Here is a 24,521-nt window from a genome sequence, read left to right as displayed (position 1 = left end):
AATATTTTAAGTATCGTGTATATTTGTTTTGGAATACCCGGGCAACCTTGTGTTTCCTTTTATTGTTACGAGGGTCCTACGAAATTTTCTATTACAAATTTAGGTAATTGCCATTTACTGAAAGACATAGGAGTCCAAAGGTGCGTGGTTTACAATACCATTTTGTCACAAAGCAGAAAAAAGTCTGCAAATTTTATGTAATTTTGCTTTTTACGTTGCTTTACAAGATTTTTAACAATGCCACAATTGTAAGAAGTAGATTTGTCATGAAAAAGATGATCCATTTGTCATGAAAAAGATGATCCATTTGTCATGTACAATATATGCCATATTTCTCATGTACAAGATGTGCAATTTGTCATGTACTAGAATATGCCGTTCTTATCATACAGTAAATGCCATTTGTCATGTACAAGATGTGCACATTTGTCATTTACACAAACTACATATTTTCCATATACCACATATACAAGATGTGCACTTGGGCATGTACTTGATATGCTATTTGTCATGTACAAGATGCGCCATTTGTCATGTACAAGATGCACCATTTGTTATGTACAAGATATGCTTTTTTGTCACATACAAGATATGTCACGTACAAGATATGCCATTTGTAACGTACAAGATGCGTCATCTGTCATTTACAAATGCGGCATTTACTTTGTTCAAGATGTGCCATTTGGTAAATACAAGATGTGCTTTTGTCATGTACATGATATGCCATTTGTCATGTACAAGATGTGCCATTTGCCATGGTTCAAGATGCGCCATTTGTCATGTACAAGATGCGCCATTTGTCATGGTTCAAGATGCGCCATTTGTCATGTACAAGATGCGCCATTTGTCATGTACAAGATGTGTCATTTGTTATTATTATTTATGGTTCTTTACACGGAGCATGGGCGTTTTCTCGTTAGTTAAAGTGACAATAGCAAAACATATATTTATTTTAAAAGTAAACATGTTGTTGAACAATACCAATTATAAAGCCATGACATTCATACAATAAATATATCCACGTACACAACAAATCATTATATAAAACAATCTTGTAAATTTAATTATGCTATTAGAATAATAAATATTTTTAAAAATGTAAAAATACAGGTCTATCCCCTCTGCAGAGACATTTTTTTTATTTTTGTTTGACTTCTTTTTGAGTCCAATTATCAAATCAGCGCTACTGCTCTAAATCTTGTCTAGATTTTATTTCCAGAGTCCAAAAAATCCATATCAAATCGCTGTTGTTCTCCATCTTGTCAAGATTATATTTTCCGAGTCCAAAATATCCATATCAAATCACTATTGTACTCCGTCGTTCCTCGTTTTCACTTTCAGGGTCTAAATAACATCACCTTATTGTATTTGGTTTAACAAAAGCTACGTCTGAATGACAAAATTTGATGGTTTGAAATAAAGAGGACATTAGCTCTTCGTCCAAAATATAGTAATGATGAGTGATACAACAGCGTCTTTTAAAATATACAGATGAGTGATAAGGAGTGATACAATAGCGTGCTGAATCTTCATAAATATACAGATGAGTGATAATGATCAATACAAAAGCGTCCTTTATCTTCATAAATGGACAGATGAGTGATACAATAGCGTGCTGAATCTTCATAAATATACAGATGAGTGATAATGATCAATACAAAAGCGTCCTTTATCTTCATAAATGGACAGATGTGTGATACAATAGCGTGCTGAATCTTCATAAATATACAGATGAGTGATAATGATCAATACAAAAGCGTCCTTTATCTTCATAAATGAACAGATGAGTGATACAATAGCGTCCTTAATATTTATAAATAGACAGAAGGGTGATGATGAACGATAAAATAACGTTCTTAATCTTCATTAATGAAAGATGAGTGATACAATAACGTCCTTAATCTTCATGAATATGCAGATTAATGCCAAGAAAATCGTCAATACAGATAACTCTATCATTAATAAGACAGTTCTATCCAGAAATTTGCGTGAAATATTTTTGTAACATTTTAAAAATCTAGATTTCTAATATTGTTTTATATATATCTACGTGTATAATATTACACTTCATTTAGAATCAAACTATCTTTCTCTGGCATGAAGCCCGTTTCAGTGTTGTCAAAGTTCTGTAGTGAAGAATAATGATAGTTTTTCCGCTGACCACCGAGCAATCGCTCGAGACAGGGCACCTTGTAGCATACTGACATCACAACAAATGACGTCATCATGAACATCATATTGAATATAAGATGTAAACCAAACGCTGCTACGATAAAATGAACGTTTCTTTCATCATGCTGATCCCAAGCAGGGTTGTGAAGACGACCTGAAAATAAAGTTTAACAAAAAAACTTTAAAACAGAGCAATTTGTATACAGATTTGATATATCAAAATAATAAAAGACACTGAAACTTAATCTCAAAGGAACTCCACTGAGATCTAAAAGCCTAAAAACATAAAATTTGAATTTCTTACATAGATCATCTGGGCAATAAAGCAGATAGATGTGCAAAAGATCATTCAGAATATACTTAGATATAGATTGAAAGTCGTATTTTACGATAGTCTTAGTCCGATTTGAGTAACGCCTTTTATTTTTGTGTCCCTTTATTTTCATAGTAAGAATATTTTTTATGTATAAAACGGAGTGAAGAAATGATCTGAAATTTTCCATACAAGTTTTTTTTTGTCTAGAATAGCATCATATGGAACATTAATCTTGAAAAAAAACCACCTCCGAAACCTCCAGTGGAGTCCGCTTCAAAAGTAAGGAAATTATCCCGTATATTTACCAAGTTGTCAGAAAAAGCACGTGTATAAATAAATTGTTTGTTAAACTGTTATGGCATACCTGGAAATGGTGTTGGTAGAAACAACACGTTCGCCAAGTAGATATACCAGGTCCCAAGGGTTAGCGTACAGAGGCAGCGCAATATCTGTGGCAGAATCAAATCCCTATGGTAACACTCCACTAAAACAGCCAGTCCTGCTAACGCCGTCAGAGGAATTCCAAGTCTATTTTTAGTTACAAATTAAAAGCACGTGAGCGTCACATAAATCATTCATCGTCTGAATATACGGTTTATTAAACACTCAATAGACTGGCAACAAAATGTGAGCATTTTCTATTGCTTATTGATTTACCATTAAATCGGAAAACGCACTTTTGCCATTTTATCTGAACTGTGAGAATTAAACAAACCATTCGATACAACTTGAAGGTGCATAAATAATTCATATATAAATCTATTTCTTAATTGTTGATGCGTATTGATTTCTTTCGCGACCATTTTTGGTCACAAGACTATAATAATTCTGAAATCAAAATGCCGATTTAGTAAAAGAGAAAATGACTTAGTGGTCATGCTTCCTTGACTCATAAGTAGTTCCCCTTTTATTCTAGGGCAATGAAATTCTTAAGTAGTTCATACATACCCAAAATGCATGAAATTAGAAATTTTATTGACTGTAAGACTATATATCAAACAAGAATTTGTCCACACATGAGTAGCAGTAGTATTCAATAGACATAATATTCAATTAGTTTAAAAACTTAGACCTAAAATATAAAGTAATGCTAAAGATTCTACACGTATAAAAATTATTAACCTTTTTTTTTTAAAAAAAAAGAAAGAAAAAACATACCTATGTAATTCATTTTCTAACGGAGGTTTGTGCATGTTCGGGTCACTATGGAAGTAAAACTCCAGGCTGAACCTATCAAAATATAGCAAAAATATTAAAATTCACTATGCTGAAAAGGTCAGAAATTTGTTTAACCAAACCATATAGCTATGTAAAAATGTTGTGATATTAACAGAAAACGCAATAATAACCCGTTTGAGCTCCATATAGCAATGTTTAAATTACAATGGTTTGTTCTGTGACGTTCCTGGAGGAATTGTTTGGCAAAACCTTATCATTCAACAGTCGAACTTCGTTCGCTCGAACTCAAAGGGCCCGGCCAAATTTTTTCGAGATATTGGTAGTTCGAGTCATCCGAGGTTGAAGAAGTATTTCAGGTGTAATCAATATAAAGCTACGCTCCTGTATGTGCTAAAATTATATAGCTGTAAGCAGGGTCTTTCAAATAGTAATATTTGAAAGACACTTCTGTTAGTAACTATGTTAAAGTTTAAAGACAGTTGACTATGTTAAGTTCAAAGATAGTTGAAATTAGTGACAACTGTTTTCAGTGTTTTTTTTTTGTGTTTTTTCTTCTGCTAGAACCTGAAAAAGCCCAATGTGAAACAAGTATCGACAATGTTTGAAAACTTTCATTATTTCAGATTGGATTCCACAAACAAATGTCAGCATGATGATTTTATGGTTATATAATTTTGAACCTTCATTGCAATCATGTAATGTAAACTCTAAAATAAAAATATCCTTCGCCATCTAACCAAAGAAGGAAAAAAATGACTTTTTGATGTGGCATTCTGTAGGCTTTATTCCAAACGTAACATTACAGGTTTTATTCCTAGAACTTAGCGTATCTGAAATACAGTAAAATAAAGCTGGATTATAAAGCGTTTAAGGTCTACGACTCGATGATGGGTGCATATTAAATAGATACGAAAAAGGCTAAAAACGCAACAAGATTTCATATGATCCGGATCAGTGGGCGCTTATTAGTTTAAATAGTTTTAATTATGCTATAGAATCGTCATTGTTAAGTGCTGAATAGCGAAAAGTACATAAATGAGATATATAAAGGATATTGAATGAGTGTAGGTTTAATACTGAATTTACTGAATAAGTTTGATAAATTATGTTGTAGAACCTCTGGCGAGCAAATCATTATTTTATTAACTTTAGTAATGAACCTACACGAATATTACATTCTATTTATCACATACCAAAACTATAGACTGTTTAAAGTGAAAAAGAATCATTTTTCACCGAGGCGCCTATATTGTAACGCTAACATTTAGCGCGTCTTTACAATATGTTTACATAACGCAAATGACGTCACGTAAAAATATCTGCACGGCCATGCAATTATATACCAGAGTGACAACACGGCCATTATCAAGGCCTTGAACGAAACAAAACGAAAACATTTTTACGGAATCGCAAAAGCGGCGCGGTTTTGTGATAAGGATGTTATACTTACCAGAATAATGCCATAGAAAATGTGAAATATTTCATGCCCTTGATCGCCGGTAGTTTATAGTATTCCATCAGGTCTGATATGCCATGTAGTACAAATAATGAATGTATAACTATATGCTGAAGACCTACGATGTGTATAAAATGATTCTCCTTGTCAACAAACGTCCAGTGCTCGTTAAAAAGATCTGTCACCAAACCTGTTTGAAATGAACAAACAAAACCACGTGACTTTAATTGATTCTTTGGCTTCCTCCATTTATGAAGAGCAGAACATACAGTACATACAACATGTACAATCATTTCTTAACAGTATTAAAATTTACAACAATTGGCATTTTTAATGTATAGTAAGAAAACCAACAACAACCGTAAAGCATCGTACAGAATAGTACAATGAATATTACAATGTTGTAATTTACATATGCGCTGAAAGTAATGGGAAAAAATATTCTACGATAAAAAAGTGGACAGGTTCTTTCGAAATCAGTTTACGTGCCTGTTTTATATGCGTAATGAAATATGTATATGTATTATTTCTGATTGAAAATAACAGCTTGCAATAAATATTGTGTTGTCAAACAGTCGTTTTAATCATTGAAACGTTTAAGATTAGATATATAATTATAGTTATCAATATCATTCATAGCTAAATGGTTAACAGAACAAATTTCTTCGTGTCTGACATTTTAAAGAGGCGTTTGGCAATAAAGTAATTTTGCGGACATGTTCCCAATATACTCGAGAACTCGGCAAATGCGGGTTTTCAAATCTATTCCCGGGTACAAACAAACTTTAACATTTGGACACTGCAGAATTCAACTCACCTATAAATGGACAAAACGTTTTGAAAAATAGAGACTCGAACGGTATTTGTTTCCCCTTTATTGTCACGTGATATGACAAATATGATTTGTACTGTTTTCCAGATTGTGTCGTCTGCAAAATATATTTAAAAAATACAATTAATACATGATCATTGTAATCATTTGAATAATATGATGAAATCTATCAAACTACATTTATTACACGGTAAACAAATGTCAGTTTTCTGATGCATGCATGTAAATTTGTTTTATTCTTGCATATTTTCTTCAAAACCAAGATACCTGACATTTCAATAAGAAGATATTTAAGATATTAAAGCCATACTAACGATTTCTTTTGGTTTATTTTCCTTATATTAAAGTGATATAATGCTGTTTTGGTCCTCCATTTCAAAGTTATTTACGCCATATAATGCTTTTGTGGTTCTATTTTCCAAAGATATTTTAGTCACATAATGCTTTTGTGGTTCTATTTTCCAAAGATATTTTAAGTCACATAATGCTTTTGTGGTTCTATTTTCCAAAGATATTTAAGTCATATAATGCTTTTGTGGTTCTATTTTCCAAAGTTATTTAAGCCATATAATGCTTTTGTGGTTCTATTTTCCTAAGATATTTTAGTCACATAATGCTTTTGTGGTTCTATTTTCCAAAGATATTTAAGTCACATAATGCTTTTGTGGTTCTATTTTCCAAAGATGTTAAAGTCATACAATGATTTTGTGGTATCATTTTCCTAAGATACTTAAGTCATATTCTGCTGTTTTTGTTCTATTTTCCAACGAACAAACAAGACTTAACAAAACTTTATTGAAGAAGCACAAGTAACATAGGTTATATTTTGTCATTACATGTACATGTGCGCAAAACATATATCATTCTATACCTACTCAATCACTTTTACACCTTTAAACAATTGTTTATGTTTTAAAATGAATGAACATAATTTATCGATTAAAGACCTTACAGGTTCGTGAATATGCGCAGCAATCTGCGGTCCTGTTCCCGAGTTCCTATGTTACAAAATACATTAATTATCCATACATCCGGGTGTTGGAAATATCAAGAACATCAATTACACATAAAACTGGGTGTTGTGAAGGCTCGGATCATATCACTGCAAACTAATAGAATATTGATAGGAAATATAATCACGACTATCTCGTGTGTATCATATTCCGACAGATATTTAATCAATCGGAACATCCTCGGCTATTATTCATAATAACAAAGTTATTCAAGTTGATGGCATTCGGAACTGCCTCGGCTATTATCTATAATAACCTAGGAAACAATACGGATTGAAAGTAGTTCTACCACGTGGTTTCAGGTGTAAACAAAAACAGAGATAATGTAAAACGAATGAATATATTTGACATCTAATGTGTTTCCCGGTAATCATATGCTTGAAAATATGTCTGACAACAATTTGCAATTTAGGTATGCCCACTGATGTTCCATTTTAAACAAATCCGACTAAATGTCAACAGGTTGTTTTTTTATACATTCGGTTTCTACAACCATAATAATAAATATATAAATAATGTATTGTTTGCTTGTGTTCCTATGAATTCACTTTTTTTAGGTGAACTTTTTCTACATATATTGGAAATAAACTTGTCAACAACTCCAAGCATTAAATTACTACTTGTTTACATGTTTATTTTCTTAGCGTAGGTTAGACCGAAATACCGCATCCGTTCTGTGTATTCATACTATTGTGTTCGAGGTCCTTATCTGACGGACAGGGCAGAGTAGTTGCGATTGGTTTGATGGAATGGGCCAAGAAGTTGCGATTGCTATTTATTTACAGAAAGGTATAGTCTGGGGCATTTTCATATAAAGTTAGTGTAAGTATGGCAGGTAATGGTTCTGTTACTGTGTCAGGTATATCATGTTGGAATAAACAGATTATTTACATTTGTAATATAAGTATCAAGCATAGAGGGTCTTGGAACACTTTAAGTGACAATATTCAAGAGTATAATATTAGTTATGAAGATTGTTGACAGTTTATATGGCCGTATATTCACAATTGTTTGGAAATACCCGAGCCGCTAGAGGAAAAAGTGAGATTTCCTCATAAATTGCCAGCAGCCATGTAGATAAAATTATCTTAATGTCACTATTATCGAAGGAAAAGCTCCACGTTATAAACTAGCAGTATCATAAAAAAGTAAACGGCATAAAAGTCTCGATTATCCAATGAAATGCGACGTTACAAACCTGCAGTATTAATAAGAGAGTGAAAAAACAAGCAATTGTCATATCTTACAGTGGCTGATTTGTGCCATTCGTGTTTTCGCCCCCGACCCCGCCAAGCGAAAAGTCGAGAAAGGCGGAGGCGCGGAGCAAAAGCCCGCTTATTATCAGGGGCGCAGGGCGGAGTTTAATAAATAAAACTTCGCTCCGCGGGGTCGCCACGCGAGATTTAAGAAATAAAACGCCGGGGCGCAAAGCGCTAATTAGCGTGTTTCGCTCCGCGCCCCGCCATTTTAACTTGTTAATTCTCAACATTTCGCTTGGCGGGGTCGCGGTCAATTGTTAGTCGATCACCATTTAATCTTTTGAAATATTAAGTCAATTCAGCTCTTATTGGCAATGGAAAATAAATATAATGTCACTTTAATTATATGCATGAACAAAATTAAAAATAACGTGTTACTAGTTTTAATGGGAGTCATTATCAAATATCTTTGATCAATAGATCACATTATAATAGGATAAAAGGAAAATTTACATCAAATTCACATAAAAGCGTATATTTAAAAATCTTAAGCATTATCTTATTATATTTGATCTTATTTTATTTTTACTTACCTGAATGTATTGTCGAAACACATGGAATATCCACCATAAAGAAATACATAGGAACAGAGCCCCTTCAAATACGTGTGCCGCAAAGTCGCCCATGACTTATGTTGTTTGGTTGTTGCTGTTTTTTTTTCTGTCAAGAAAAGAAAGAAAAAATGGTCATAGACACAGGATGGTCAATACTTGAAAATCCTCAAAACTGCTGCATCCCAAATAATAATTTCAATGCAATGTGATACTATGCTCTGTTCTGTTTATAACATGCTGGTGTATGTATATACATTGTTTTTATGATTATATGAAAATTACTAGTTCAGTTAAAAGAAAATTACTCGAGGGTAGTTCAAATAAGCTTGGGTCTTTCATCGCAATCACATCACAATCTCATTATTATAATCACATCACAATGATATGACAATAATCATATCACAATCATCATATTACAATCACATCATAATCATATCACACTCACATCGCATCACAATCACATCGCAATTAATTGAAAAATAAAACAATAAACTAACATAATCATATTTTAAATCACAAAATATAACAGAACATAAAACATAGTTAAAACGAATTAATTCTTATTACAGTTTAAACGAGCGCAGTTGATAGTGAATATTTGCATGGACGTCAAAATAAAGACGCGCGCACGTGTTTTAAAAGATTATTTTCCAATGTCCCATCCTGTACACCGCCTTAAAATTTTAAAGACGTGGCTGTTTATATTCTAATACAATATACCGGTATTTTCATATAACATGTATAACTGGATAGTTAGAATTTAAGCAAATAACCAAACACCTTTAACAACTTTAGTATTGACCAGTCAAACCTTGAGCTGAGCTCATAAACTTAAAGTGAATTGGTCTATAATATCATGAATAGTTATGATGTTTATAGTATTTAGTATCATGAGTGACAACAAACTACGGAAGAATTATAAATGAGCCGCGTCACGACAAAACCAACATAGTGCGTTTGCGACCAGCATGGATCCAGGCCAGCCTGATAAGTGTAAGAAACGTGATCTGATATTACATATCAATAAAATGATGATAATAATTGTTCTAGAACACAGAAAATATTTTGCGTCACTCGAATGCTCATACATGTACTCAATTACTAAGAACCCTACCAACATTTTACTTTTAAGAAATATTTCATAAGAATATCCAAGTGATACATTTCTATATGTGATTTATTTGTTAATATTTGAATTTTTTATGGGACACGTGCCCATTGTAGACCAATCCACTTTAAACACGAAAAGCAAGCAAAACCTTGAAGCATTTACAAGGGTTGCTCAAAAAATAGAAATGCGGTTATACTGTTCACATATTACCATCAACGTACACGATTTAAAATGACCAATCATTGGAACATGTTGATTTATTTACAGTGGGAAAAAATCAATTCTGTAAAAATAGAAGATTTTGTGTCAGGTACTAAACTACAATGTAAAGAAAATTAAATGCACATAGGGTAGGCTTTTATAGCACTATCCGACCACTTGTTCCTTTGGTGACGATAAACTACATAAAACAGACGCATAAAACCCTTCAATGTCTGCAGTGAAGCCGGACTCAAGGACTTTGTGTTGCTCCACTAAGTATAGGCTCACTACTATATCAATATCACTACTGATCAATAGATAAAAGGACAGATCTTCCCGCAAGTGTGGAAAAATCCTTTTAAACGCCATAAAACTAACTGCCATGAAGTGTTGGTAGTTTATGATTATATCTAATTGGTGTTAATGTGGTTTAATCTTACTTAAATATTTGTATACGGGTTAAACATGTCAATAACAGAAGCCTAACGTATTGTAGTACCGTATGAAGTACCGTATGAAGTACCGTATGAAGTACCGTATGTCCTATTATCTAAAAGTACATTGTTTATATATTTTACATAACAGTGCGCGGAAAGATTTTTTAAAGCAATTTCAACTGGTAATGGTCTCTTTCAACAATAAACTGATATAATGAAAGTAACTTTATATACCAATGTACTTATTATTATTATAATGCAATGCAATGTAAAAATTAAACTAACAAGTAAAACAAATTATACTGATAAATAAAGTACTTGATAAGTAAAACAAAACTGTTTTAGCGAAATGTTCAAGTAGCATGCCTCTGTATTCAATTAAATAATCAAAGGGCTGCAAGTTCTGTGGTATTTTCTGATCTTTGCAATCTAAATCGTACTGTATATCTGTATGTATTTTCCTGTATAAGTTTATTTTTATATACTATAATTCATCTTGCAGGGCACCGAGATGCAGCGACTGAGTTTAGATTTTTCACTATAGTTTTTTTTCTTTGGTCTTACAAGGAAGATGTGGTGCATGAATCTCTTCCAGGCTACAGTATAACGAAGATGTGTGATATTGTTTGTTTTACATAAAGATCGGATCCATATTCACTCAAAACAAACAAAAGTCCATTATCTTTAAGCAGCATATACCTTAAGATGACCGCACATTTTTTAGGTCGTATGTGTTTTCATAGATTTATAAATTTCCTGATGGTGGCATGCTTTCCGTTCTATCACGAACTTGATTGATATTGTCAATGAAAGTACGTGCTTCTATTTATAGAGTTTTAACATTTACTGCGGTTGTTATGCATTTTGTTTTCCAATGTAGTATTACAATTTAATTTTTAATTACCTGTACCCGTAATCGAATTAGAAATTCCAGTGCAAATTATGTATGTATGTATGTATGTATGTATGTATGTCGTACGTACGTACGTACGTACGTACGTATGTATGTAAGTGTGTGCGTGCGTATGTAGTCTATGTTAAATGATGGTCCATCCGCTCGTTAAGGCACAAAAAGCGGCTTTCGCTGTCGACCCGTACATGTCACCATTCATGCCTTGTTAGAGTAATTTTGAAGCAAAACGTGGTGATAATTTACTTCCGAGTAATAGCCAAAGATATGAATTTTTAACCAAAAGTAGGTCACTGTACTGCGGTCAATGAGAACCTAAATGTACAATAATCAGGGACAATAATGAAAGGAGGTAACGCTTGAAAGGGCTGTTGGTGCCAAGCAAAGGGCGTGCATTACAAGCCGTCATTCGTACTAGGGGCTCAAACACCCTAGTACACCATCCTCGTCGACTGTGCCTACTGTGTAGGGCCTCTCCCCTCTGCTTAAGTCAGGATACTGGCTATTAACTTCAAGTCGTGCCGCCTTAAAGGTAACCCCGAGCTGTAGAAAACATGAGAACTTGCCGTCTTACACGTAGCATTGGTTCTGCAATCATCTGTCGATGTCCTGTGCCTTCTCAACGACTGAACGTATCGAGTTGAAGAGAGAAGCCAGTGCAATTCTTCCTTATCAGCGACATTCTTTTTGACCGACTCTAGATACAGTTATTTACTAGGCATGCGCATTTCCGAATATAATTGTCATCGGTGTACTTTAATGCCGATTTGTTTGTCAAATGTATTTTGTAAAACAAATCTACTATTATTACGCACATCAAAGAAAATGTACGTGTTTGTAATTTCTCTCGTCTCAGTGGAAAAGACACTCTCACGTGACAAAAAAAATATAAGTTTACGGAATCTGTCGAGCGGCTACTGGTTGTTCACGATATTACCCCGACTCGTGCCGATATTCCCCGATTTAGATTTATTAGGACCGTACATTTCATAAAGCATCATTATTTCATGAAGTAATGTCGTTAAATTATTAACTGATGATGGTTATAAAATTACCGAATGATGTATAAAAATGTAAAAATTAAATATTTGAAAATCGAGAAAAAATTCCCTCTTTAAATTGATATAAAAATTGTTCAAGTGCATAATTCACTATTTATAACAGAAAAAGGTATCAAATATAAGATATTTTGAAGATATTGTTTTTAAAAAGTATAGACAAACATATATATGCGAGATTACATGATTTATTTATAGCCAAAAGTTAGGTAAAGCGAAGTAAATCAGAAATATTGTTAATAAAAAGAGTAAAAACAAGTCCATAAATCCGAGAAAAATATTTTATAAGGAGGTAAAAAAGTTATTCATTGGCCAATTACAGAGCCCTTTGTTTTAATTTTGTTTCTTTTGTGAAAAATTATTTCACATTTATCTCAACATTTTTAGGTAAAAAGTTCTAATATTTCTTTAAAACCATTATTTAAACATTACAAAATTCATGTTTGTCTTTTCTAAAAAAAACTTAAAAAAATAAATATTTATTTCTGAGGCATAATGTGGCTTTAATTGATTTAAAAATATTCGGAATTACTAATTATTTTTTTATTTAAGAGTGAAAAATATACAAAATATGTAAATAAGTAAATCTTACTTCCTTTTAATACTTGGAAATTCCGAAAACCGTATGAGCCCTTTATAATTCGAACCCTTCCCTGATACGCAGTTATTATCCAAAATGATTCTTCAAAATAAAATAGAAAAGAAAAATATACGATAATTTCAAAATGTATAGTAATTAACACACATACAAAAATCACAGATAAATTTAATTAAATTTAACTGTTCAAATGGTCGTCAAATATTTTAATAGTACAGTAAATAAATATACGCACTGATGTCACATAATTTGACCACACAATAATTCCGACTAAAATCAGGACGACGATTTACGGAATACCAATAATATATCGGTATCGATTATGTGTTTCCGATAGCGGTTTCCGGCATGGAATGTCGCTACCATTTAATTAAGAAATAGTTTTGTTAAACAACCTTGAATAAATATACCGCCTGCAAGTGAAAAAGTAGCTGGTGTTGCTATAACACTGTATGCGATGCTAAATTAATACATAGTTGAAGATATATTATGCTCAAATTTGATAGTAGAAAATATTGATAATTTGCTTCACGGTATTTTCTAAATACGTAACGATTTTACGGAATAACCAATAATATATCGGTATCGATTATGTGTTTCCGATAGCGGTTTCCGGCATGGAATGTCGCTACCATTTAATTAAGAAATAGTTTTGTTAAACAACCTTGAATAAATATACCGCCTGCAAGTGAAAAAGTAGCTGGTGTTGCTATAACACTGTATGCGATGCTAAATTAATACATAGTTGAAGATATATTATGCTCAAATTTGATAGTAGAAAATATTGATAATTGCTTCACGGTATATTTCTAAATACGTACTAGTATAAAATAAGCATGTTTTGACTTCTCACAAAGTAGTTATTTTATGTTAAAAATTCTACACACTATAGGTGGTCACAATGTGAATATATGGTGTCATTAAAAAATGCATTTTTTCTGTTTTTTTTTTTTTTTTTTTTTTTTTTTTTTTTTTTTTTTTTTTTCAAGACCAAATTTACTTGACTAAGAAAAGGGAACACAGTTTCCCGTACATAATATATTCATTCTATTATTCATTTTTATTCAAATTAGACATATTCAGTAAGAAATTAATAGATTTTAAAAATATCTGTGATTAAAATATTTTACTCAAGAATGTGCATAGTATATCTTTAAGCATAATTATACTGAATATGGTTAAACATAATTATAGGGGTGAATTTAGGACACTTTGGATGGGGTATATTCAATTGTCGGCAGGAGAGTAAAGGTTAAAGATTTAAACATTTGATCGATAATAATTTCTCTAAAGAAAGATCGATTTCCATAATTTCTTTTTAGAAGAAAAAAACATTCTTTGTGAACATTTATTGTATTGAACGTCAATCAACTCCCTGCAGAGTCCGACAAACTCTGTTTAACTTGTATACAACAATTACAAGCATGTTTCACATATAATGACTATGAAGGTTAATGGTTCGGCTGTGGGTATCCGACGATGCAGTTAATTATAACCCGACCCAACCCCTAAGCAATGTTGGAGAAAACGGTCGTTTTACCTTTTATTCAAGCGCCGCTTTGTCAATCGAGCGGTCTTGATAGCATTAAAAAAAGCATAACTTATATCATGGACGGGGATTTTACACTTTGATTTCATGCCGCCATTCCCCATGGTTACCCTTTAAGTCGAAAAAATATTGAAGGGACAGTTGCGAATCGTAGAGTCTTTGTTGTTTGTTTTTTATTGTATACACAAACAAAATACATGTAAATCTAATAAAAAACTGAAAAATTATATTATACAAACAATAAATTGTATAAAAGTTTAATATTATATTTAAGTTTAAGTTAAAATGTGTGATTTTTATACAGATATTTTAATATATACGATTGTTTATGAAATTATAATTTTTAAATAAAACGTTTTTATAATTATCTAACAGTGGTATATTTACCAGCACGTGACATTTTTTTTGTTAACGAGCCGTCCGGTTAACTTAGTAGGTAAAGCGATGGACTGTGAATCGGGCGATCGGGGTTCGATTCCCGGACGGCGCATGTCACTTTATTTGGGATTGGTCATGAAATCCTTCTAAGGTCATTCGCACTGTACCTCTGCTCTGGCATGTACATAAGTTTCAGTTCCTTCCGAAAGTGAAGGCAACTAGTATTGTTAAACTGCTTGACAGCCTGTCCAGAAACGATGCGGTGGTTGAACTGTGCGCTTGTGAATTCAATGTGGCTAATTGTCGTGATCCGGTGTGAAAACTACCAACACCACCACATTTTTGTTAACGTCGTCATGACTGTAACATATTAATGCACGACTTTTTTTCTAAAAGTAGAAAAAAAGAGATTTTGAAGTTTTTGCTTTACGTGAGAACAGTACGTTACCAAAGGGAGAAGCTTGTTGTGAAATTTTAAAGACATAAAGCTTTTCTTTACAAATTATCAAATCTTTCTCGGCCAACAAGAACTTAATATAGCAAGATTTCAACCTAAGCTTGTTGTCGACTTTGCAAAAATTTTCTATTTTAAGGTTGCGCAACGGTTGCCCTAATGAAATTTATGTGTTCTTTATAAACTTTTACTGGTCTCAACATGAACAATTGTTCACAGATTCACTGATCCACATTAAACAATAAAAGTAATGTAAAAGACAATTATTTACTTTGACCATTTGCAAACACTACCATCTATTCAAGGCCAAAAGGTTTGTTTATCAAGGGTCTATAGTTTTGTAATAGACCCATCGTTGCGAAACAATAGAATTTCCATTACTTTCGTAGGCGGGTCTATTTTTAGGACACGAAACGCTTAAAAATCAAAACAACTAAAACCAATTTTATGTCACAAGTGTCACTAAAACTTATTCCACATATGAAATGAGCCGCGTCATGACAAAATCAACGTGATGCGTTTGCGACCAGCATTGATCCAGACCAGCCTGCGCATCCGCGCAGTCTGATCAGAATCCATGCTGTTCGCTTACAAACCCTATTACAAGTAGAGAAACTGATAGCGAAAAACATGGATCCTGATCAGACTGCGCGGATGCGCATGCTGGTTTGTTTCCATGCTGGTCGCAAACCCACTATGTTGGTTTTGTCGTGACGCGGCTCAAATGGTTCTTAAGCCGCTCAGACATCCACAGGGGTACCAAACACTCCAGCTGCGCACGATGTGGACCGAGTTTGGGACTAAAAATGTTTCTTTCCCACTGTAAACAGTCTTTATATTGGGTATGTGATAAATAGAATATTATATTCGTGTAGGTTCATTACTGAATTATATAACACGTTGATTAAAGTAATATTTTACTCGCCAGAGGCTCGCATAATATAATTTTATTCAACTCGTTCAATAACTTTAGTACTGAACCTACATTCGTTCAATATCCTCTATGTATTATTGTAATGTTAATAATTAAGTGTTTTCATAACTGCCTTGTTATTTGGCTGAAGACAGGCATATAAGCCTGAGGCCAAAGGCCGAAGGCTAATATGACAGTCTAAAGCCGAATAACAAGGCAGTTATGAAAACACTTAATTATTGACAATTTTATTAATTAACTACACATAAGCTAAATAAAATTAATGATATAGTGAACAAAAAATAACTAATGTGAAATTCCGTTGTTGTATTGCAAATGAGATTCAAGTTTTAAAAATGTCTCGGAAACCTACCGTGCAGCAATTTAAAATGGAGATTTTTTTTCAATGCAAAAAAAATGATTTTCATAATGGCCGAGCTTAAGAGCCAATCAAAAGTCTCAAGTCTCATACTAGCCGTGTTTTCTCATAAAGGCCGTGCTTTTTGCATAATGGCCTTGTTTTATGTTCATAATGCCGTGCTGAACTTCATATTAGCCTTACATTTGAAGTGAAAACGTGATTAATAATGAAAAGTTAATTAATAAAGTATAAAAATGCACGGTTTATCGTTCAAATGCCTTGTAATTAATCAATATCGGTCTTCGTAATTATATTCCTGCATATTTGAACCGTGCATTACTTTACAATTGATTTTTTCCCTTAAATATGAGCTCGATTTTTTTATCACGTCAATCTGATGAAAATCAGCTCTTAAATATTCTTACATTCTGAGGTCAGATTGTGAGGAAATAGCGTTAATTTCGAAGTCCGCTTCACGTTTCAAATTGAATCGGAACAGTATCATGCAAGAAATGCGTTTTGTGACCTGGGCTCAAACCTATGACCTCTTGACCGACAATTAGGAATATGACAATATAGATTACATCTTAAAGTATTATAAAATTTTGTAATTTTAAATTAATTACACTTTTAAACTTATATTAACGTTATCATGACAAATATATAATATTCACGTATAGTTTTTTTGTATTTGAAAGCCTGGTTTGAAAGCATAAATAAACATGAACCTCGTAAATAAATCGATTAACTTCTTGTTAATCATTTAAACAGTGATGCTAAATAATTTAAATCAAAACAGATCGTAGCTCTTAGATACGAGACGGCTAATCTCGTGTGACAAAAAAAAATATATTTCTGACATACCAAGTTCACAGTGTATCTAAAAGGAAATTATAGGCATATTTTGTTAATAGTTTCTTTATTTGTTTAGATTGTTTCTTGGAGACGAGCGATCGATTCACTGATTTTCTTGTTTGATGAAATAATGTTCCTTGTGTTCATTAATTAACTAGACCGTTTCTTAACGCACATTGATGATCGATCGCCATGAGGTTAAATCTCTGTATGATTTATGTTTGTCATTTATAATTGATAATGATATGAACTGATCTTTTTTATTTAACCTTTCACCTGTGGGATCAATAGTTATTAGCTTTTGCCATTCAGTATAGAGCCAGGCGAATTTGCACATCTTTGTAGTCACTGGTGCGTGATTAAATTTTAAATATGAACAGTTTAAAAACTTAAATGCTGAATACACTGGTAAAAGTCAAAATAACTTAACATTTTGTCATAATTGTTTTCAAATAATATTTTTCTATGCAAATATAATAAATAATCCAAATGATCCACGAACATGAGGCGTTAACGTGCAATTTTTAAAAAAGAGTTTGCGCAGTCTTTTTATGAGTAATTATTGGTCAGTCACCATTATAAAAATGAATCGTTTGAAATAAATTTACATTAACATGGCAGCGAAAAAAAATAACATAAAGTCACTTTAAAAAAATTCAACCGGTTAATAGTTAAGCATCTATAATTTTTGAACTATTGACTTTGGCTTAACTGACCTTAACTAATGTGTACGTCACTAATCAGAGCTTTTCACTAATAAGTGGTGAAGATGTACAAGCGAATAGATAGCTCAGTCAGTAGAGCCAGGGCACAGTATTCTGAGGGTTCCGGGTTCGAGATCTGGTCAGGCTGCACTTTTTCCTCACCCTGTGACATTTGGCGCCCAACAGGGGGCCGTGACTGAATATAGTTCAGAGTTTGTATTTTCTCTGTACTGATTAGAAATTCGAGAACGAATTTCAATATAGCCGGGGAAGTATGTCACGGAGAGATGATGTGTTAGCCGACGGAGAGCTCAGTCGATAAAGGCTAGGAACGGTATTCCGAGGGACCCGTGTTCAAAACCCGGTCAAGCTGCACATTTGTGCCACCCTGTGACATGTATAACACATTGTGTTCTGTTTTTAACAGAACAGATAACTTCATAGTTCATCATCTTACATATGAGCCGCGCCATGACAAAACCAACATAGTGCGTTTGCGACCAGCATCCGCGCAGTCTGATCAGGACCCATGCTGTTCGCCTACAAACCCTATTACAAGTAGAGAAACTGACAGCGAACAGCTGATCCATGCTGGTCGCAAACGCACTATGTTGTTTTTGTCATGGCATGACTCATATATTTGTCAAAGAAAAGACTAATGGTTTGCAGTAATGTCAGAACTTTGGCATGGAATTCAAAACAATTTAATATTAAAGAGATAGAACAGGTTTTACTTAATGCTGCCGCTAGTCCATGTGAAATTTACCATGTGTCAAATTATCATGGTGTAAACATGAGGGCGGTGGTTCAATAAAGTTGAGAGTTGGTGTCTGAGATAATGACTATGTCGTAAACCAATACCCATGTCGTAAACCAATATCAATGTCGTAAACCACCATTTAAAGTGACAATTCGGCTCATAAGAATACACAGAAAATAAAATATCATCATCATTATTAAAGGGAGTTTTTTCGACACGACGGGACAGGAAATATTTTCTTTTTGAAATGTGTTACTTTTTGATGTAGGTCTTGACCAATAACTTGTGTGCGGTTTCTTAGATCATTCTATCAACTGGTTTTTCCATAGTTTATTATTTTTATTGTGCAAAACGATCAGAGAATTGGCCTCGAATCAAACAAAAATAAGCCGTAATGACAAAACCAACATAGTGTGAATGCGACCAACATGAATCCAAACCTGCCTGCTTATTTGCGCATCTGCGCAGTCTGATGAGGATCCATGCTGTTCGCTTACAAACCCTATTACAAGAAGAGAAACTGATAGCGAACAGCATGGATCCTTATCAGACTGCGCGGATGCGCAGGCTGGTATGGATCCATGCTGGTCGCAAACACACTATGTTGGTTTTTTCATGGCACGGCTCAAATGGATTTTCAATATAATTCTGAACATAATTATTATTCTTTGCAGTTTTGTTACGTTTTGAGTACTTAACTTAATCTATGTAAGGTAAATGTATTTGAATTTTATGCTTTTTAGACTTTTTATACCTCCTTTAATATTTAAATGTTTGTTTCTAACATTCCGCATTTCCTTTCTTTAAAAATCTAAAATCATTTATTTTGGTTATGTTACCACGTTGTATAAACTTTATGTCATGATTTACGTAAACACTCGTACTTCTATTATAGCACGCCCGTTTAACTCACAACGAGTGTAAAATGTCCATCGGTAAAAATGTTGTGAGCAACTTCCGTTCCTCGTTGTGAGCACCCATCTATGACGAGTGACACGATAAACAAGGTGAGTTTTTCATAATTTGTGAAGATTACAGACATTCATGTAAAAATATCGGAATGCAGTTAGCTAGCGATGTGTTTTCCGAGTATGCACATGTAAAGATATTGCCTGTTGGCGGACAATTTGATGGAAATACCGTGCGACGCAGTCACTCGGGATAGCTGGAAAACTGGAGACAACTCCTCTTTGGACCTGATTTAACATTGAAAACGTCGATTCTTGTGACGTTTTGTGCATTGCAACCTAAAACAGATGCCCACAAGTCTTCAGCGTAAATTATTATCTGAAAATATTCGTAGAAACGAAGATATACTCTTTTTTGCTTTAATTCTCGTTGTGAGCACCATAACCTCGTTGTGAGCAAGACAAGTGCAGCGATTGTCTGGTTTTAATATGTAATTCAAATGGCAAGAATTCAATTTTTTAATCTACCAAAAGCAATCAGAACGTTTTTGTACAATAGTTTTTCTTTGCAATAGTTTTTCTTTTTCTTTTTTTGAAAATTATTCTTCATATTCACAAGTCATCAGATTAACAGAAGAACTAATTAGTGGAGGTAAATCAGGTACATGTATTTTATTTCGTATACTCTAGTGTGGCACGAGTGAACATCACGGGGTGTTTATGAATATTTCAACAATTTCACATACATGTGTTTATCCTGAGCTGAAGACTGACCAAGTTATGTAAAACAAGAAATATCACGGTAAGTTGACAATGCCCTTGAAGTGGTGCTTTGTCCTTTGATTTATGGACCAGATAGATTATTTGTTTTTGGACAATTAGATCTTCAATGTGAAGGTTATTCAAGGTCAAGGTGAAATAAATATAGGTAAGTTGGAAGGTCTTGTCCAAAGGGGCATTGTGTCCAAATATGAATTAATTCCACTTACTTATAAAGAAGTTATGACCAATGTTAAAGTTTTTGGATGTTCTAGAAGGTCATTCACGGTACAAGGTAAAAATAAATACAGATCAGTTTGCCAAAAGGGGTGTTGTTTCAAAATATGAGTAGAATCCGTATATTAATAAGGAAGTTATGACAAATTTTTAAGTTTTTGGACAATTTGACCTTCAAGGTGAAGGTCATCCAGGGGTCAAGGTCAAAAGAATATAGGATAGTTGAAAGGCCTTGTCCAAAGATGTGTTGTGCCTAAACATTATGCCAGGACATTATGGCCAATCTTAAATGTTTTTGGGCAATTTGACCTTCAAGGTAAAGGCCATTCAGGGTCAAGGTTAAAAAATACAGGTCCGTAGGAAGGTGCTAAGGGATGTTGTGTTCAAATATGAATCAAATCCGTTTACTAATAAGGAAATTATGGCCAATGTTAAAGTTTTCGGACAGATTGACGGACTGACAGACGGACAGTTCAAAACTAATATGCCTCCCTTTGGGGTATGCACAACGTCTTGCAAAGAAATGCTGCTGTGCAAAAACGTTTTAATTGCTGTGGTAGATTGAAAATTATATTTACACCATCTGAATTACATATTAAAATCAGACAAGCACTGCGCTTATCTTGCTCACAACGAGGTTTTGGTGCTCACAACGAAGATTAAAGCAAAAAATAGTATATCTTCGTTTCTACGAAGACTTTCAGATAATAATTTACGCTGAAGACTTGTGGGCATCTGTTTTAGGTTAGTATGCACAAAACGTCACCAGAATCGACGTTTTCAATGTTAAATTAGGTCCAAAGAGAAGTTGTCTCCAGTTTTCCAGCTACCCCGAATGACTGCGTCATACGGTATTTCCATTAAATTGTCCACCAACAGGCAATATCTTTACATGTGCATACTCGAAAAACACATCGCTAGCTAACTGCATTCCGATATTTTTACATAAATGTCTGTAATCTTCAAAAAATATGAAAAACTCTCCTTGTTTATCGTGTCACTCGCCATAGATGGGCGCTCACAACGAGGAACGGAAGTTGCTCACAACATTTTTACCGATGGACATTTTTCACTCGTTGTGAGTTAAACGGGCGTGTTATAGGGAGAGGGTAATTATAACTCTACCGTGGTTCTACTCGGATGCCCGTTCTTGTCTGAATTTATGAGCACCTGATGTGTTCCTCCACCAGTAAAGTTGGAGATTCACCATATGACAATACTGTGTTGGTGCGACGTAAAACCTAAATAACAAGCAAAAAAAACACAAAAGCTTTTTTTTTTTTTTTTTTTTTTTTTTTTTTTGGGGGGGGGGGGGGGTCCTTAGTGGTCATTGATTCTAGCATTTTTAAGTGTTGAAAATAAGGTACCACCGGTGCTATGGGCGTGATGGATGTTGCACATATTCTCTATCCCTCGTGTACAGACTCAATCAAACCGTTGTTTTGTTGTGATTAATAAATCCGAGGGATCACCTTTCCTCCGGATTTTTATCAACATTTGTGATGTCTCGATTGTGTATTGTTAATGTGTGTATTGAGCTAAGCATACAGGAGCTCCGTCGTATTTAGATTTGAAAATATATATTTCTCAACGACTGCAAGAGTTTGAACTTATCTTTATCTCTTAAACCAAATGTAATTATGTTGTCATTTTCAAGTACCTAACTTAGTCTTTTAGTCAGATTTTGTTGAGTGAGTCATCGTTCACATGACTTTTTTTTCCAAACAATTTACGTTTTTCTGTCACACAAGATAAAACATGTTTCCCCATTTTTTGTTTGTTTTTGAGGTTGCGCAATTGACAACGGCTTGCCATTGCGAAATACGTTTGCTTTACCCTATGTACTACAGACTGATTTTAACACGAAAAGTTTGTGTTATTACGGAAACGATAAAGGGTCTCCATTAAATGAGATCATGAGGTGTAAAATAACTGATTTTTGTCCGATTTGATTGCATGTTTAACACAAATCAATTTATTTTTTTAACAAAAATTAAGAAAACAAAAATTATTTCGATGACCTTTTCTCGATATGCTTGTCAGGGCGAAAAGGTATATTTTCGCCTTTTGTCTTTTTGTAAGAAAAAAATCGCGCAGACAATAAAAACATTTTGAGAAAAAAAAACAAAGATGACAAAAAATGGTCTTGTATTTGAGAATTAATAAATTAATTGTGTTAAAGCATCAAATCGAACAAAACTCAGTCGTTGTACACAGGGACTCGACACAGTGTTTGGGTAATGTAAAAATAATTCTAGAAAAATATATACTGTATATATAAGATATGGACTTTTTATTATATATACAGTTTATATTTTTTCTAGAATTACTTTTTTACACTATCCCAACACTGCGTCGAGTCCCAGTGCATAATCACACTTAATGAAGGCCATTCAACGTTTCCGTATGTTATAGATTGAACTATTTAAGTTAATGGTCACTTACGTAAAACACAATTATTTGCGTTGACAACTTGTAAACACTACCATCTATTAAACACCGACTACTTTATTTATCAAAGGTCAACAATTCTGGATTAGACATCTTAGCTCGCATGCGGGCATGTACTTTGCTAGACAAGATTTGGTCACGCGAAACAAATAAAAATATTGACTGAAAACAAACAAAAAAACTATTCATTAAAGATAAACTAATATCCTTTCATAAACTAAATTTATTTGATGATTGTAGACGTATCGTAGTTATCAAATCAATGTAATTATATCAGGGTTTCTCTTAAAAGTACAATACACTAGATTGTGCATTTAGTACGAAAGACCGGTGGGGACATTTCGGTATCATGAATTCCGATTTCATCTTCACGAAATCACGATTTCATTCGTGAAGTTGAAATCGTGAATTCACGAGTTGAATTCGTGAATTCATGAAGTTGTAATTTCCCCCACCGGTCTTTCGTAATTAAGCCAAATGAATGCGATGCGGTGACTGAACTGTGCTCTGGTAAATGTGGCTTACCTGCCGTGATCTAAACTGAAAACTACCACTACCAACACCATCACCATCACATAAATGAATAGTATTTTTGGCACAGAGGGTAAACATGTCAAATTGTGTTGTATCGTCTTGTAATTATAGATTCAAAACATGTATGATGCTTATCACTTACAGAAAATAGAGCTGAATAGGAAGTTATTTGTGTTAAAGGTAGCAAAATGTAAATAAAGTAGTTTTTTTTCTTGAGTTCCTAAATACTGAACAAATTGCCAAAATGCAAAGAAGCCAATGTCATTTTTCTGCCTCTTTCCTAATAATGTAAATGTATAAATTAATACATATAAACTGAAGTTCACAAGAGTTTCAGATCAAGTCTGAGAATATTTATATCAAATAAGTATATTTTTAATTAATTGTTGAAACTTGAAAGTGCTAGTTTTCACATATCTTATTAGAACACTAACCAATTGAATCATGTTTTAAACTAAACTTTAACTTACTTGACTATGACTAAAGTATTTAAGGTGCAACATGTTTTACTTAGTATAATTTTAAAATGAGAATAAAAAGGGAGATAAATCTGCAGTGCATA

The 24,521-nt window shown here is 33.4% G+C and overlaps 1 protein-coding gene across 2 annotated transcripts; it reads right to left on the bottom strand.

The window, feature by feature from the left end:
* Window positions 1-973: 973 nt before the first annotated feature.
* LOC132748504 (transmembrane protein 45B-like) lies at window positions 974-13,476 on the bottom strand. 2 transcript variants are annotated; one of them, XM_060738155.1, is made up of 8 exons: window positions 13,332-13,476; window positions 13,091-13,180; window positions 8,761-8,887; window positions 5,941-6,052; window positions 5,118-5,313; window positions 3,647-3,718; window positions 2,853-3,016; window positions 974-2,326 (listed from the first exon to the last, which is right to left on the bottom strand). In XM_060738155.1, exons 3-8 carry the CDS (start codon window positions 8,851-8,853, stop codon window positions 2,061-2,063), a joined length of 903 nt encoding a protein of 300 aa, XP_060594138.1. In that variant the 5' UTR covers window positions 8,854-8,887; window positions 13,091-13,180; window positions 13,332-13,476; the 3' UTR covers window positions 974-2,060. The 2 variants fall into 2 exon arrangements, with proteins under 2 accessions (XP_060594138.1, XP_060594137.1); XM_060738154.1 differs by having other exon boundaries at window positions 13,091-13,476.
* Window positions 13,477-24,521: the final 11,045 nt, after the last annotated feature.

This window comes from Ruditapes philippinarum, unplaced genomic scaffold (genome assembly GCF_026571515.1).
Source record: "Ruditapes philippinarum isolate M1 unplaced genomic scaffold, ASM2657151v2 ctg4064_1_1_1_1, whole genome shotgun sequence".
NCBI lineage: Eukaryota > Metazoa > Mollusca > Bivalvia > Venerida > Veneridae > Ruditapes > Ruditapes philippinarum.
This window is presented reverse-complemented; position numbering and strand designations above follow the sequence as displayed.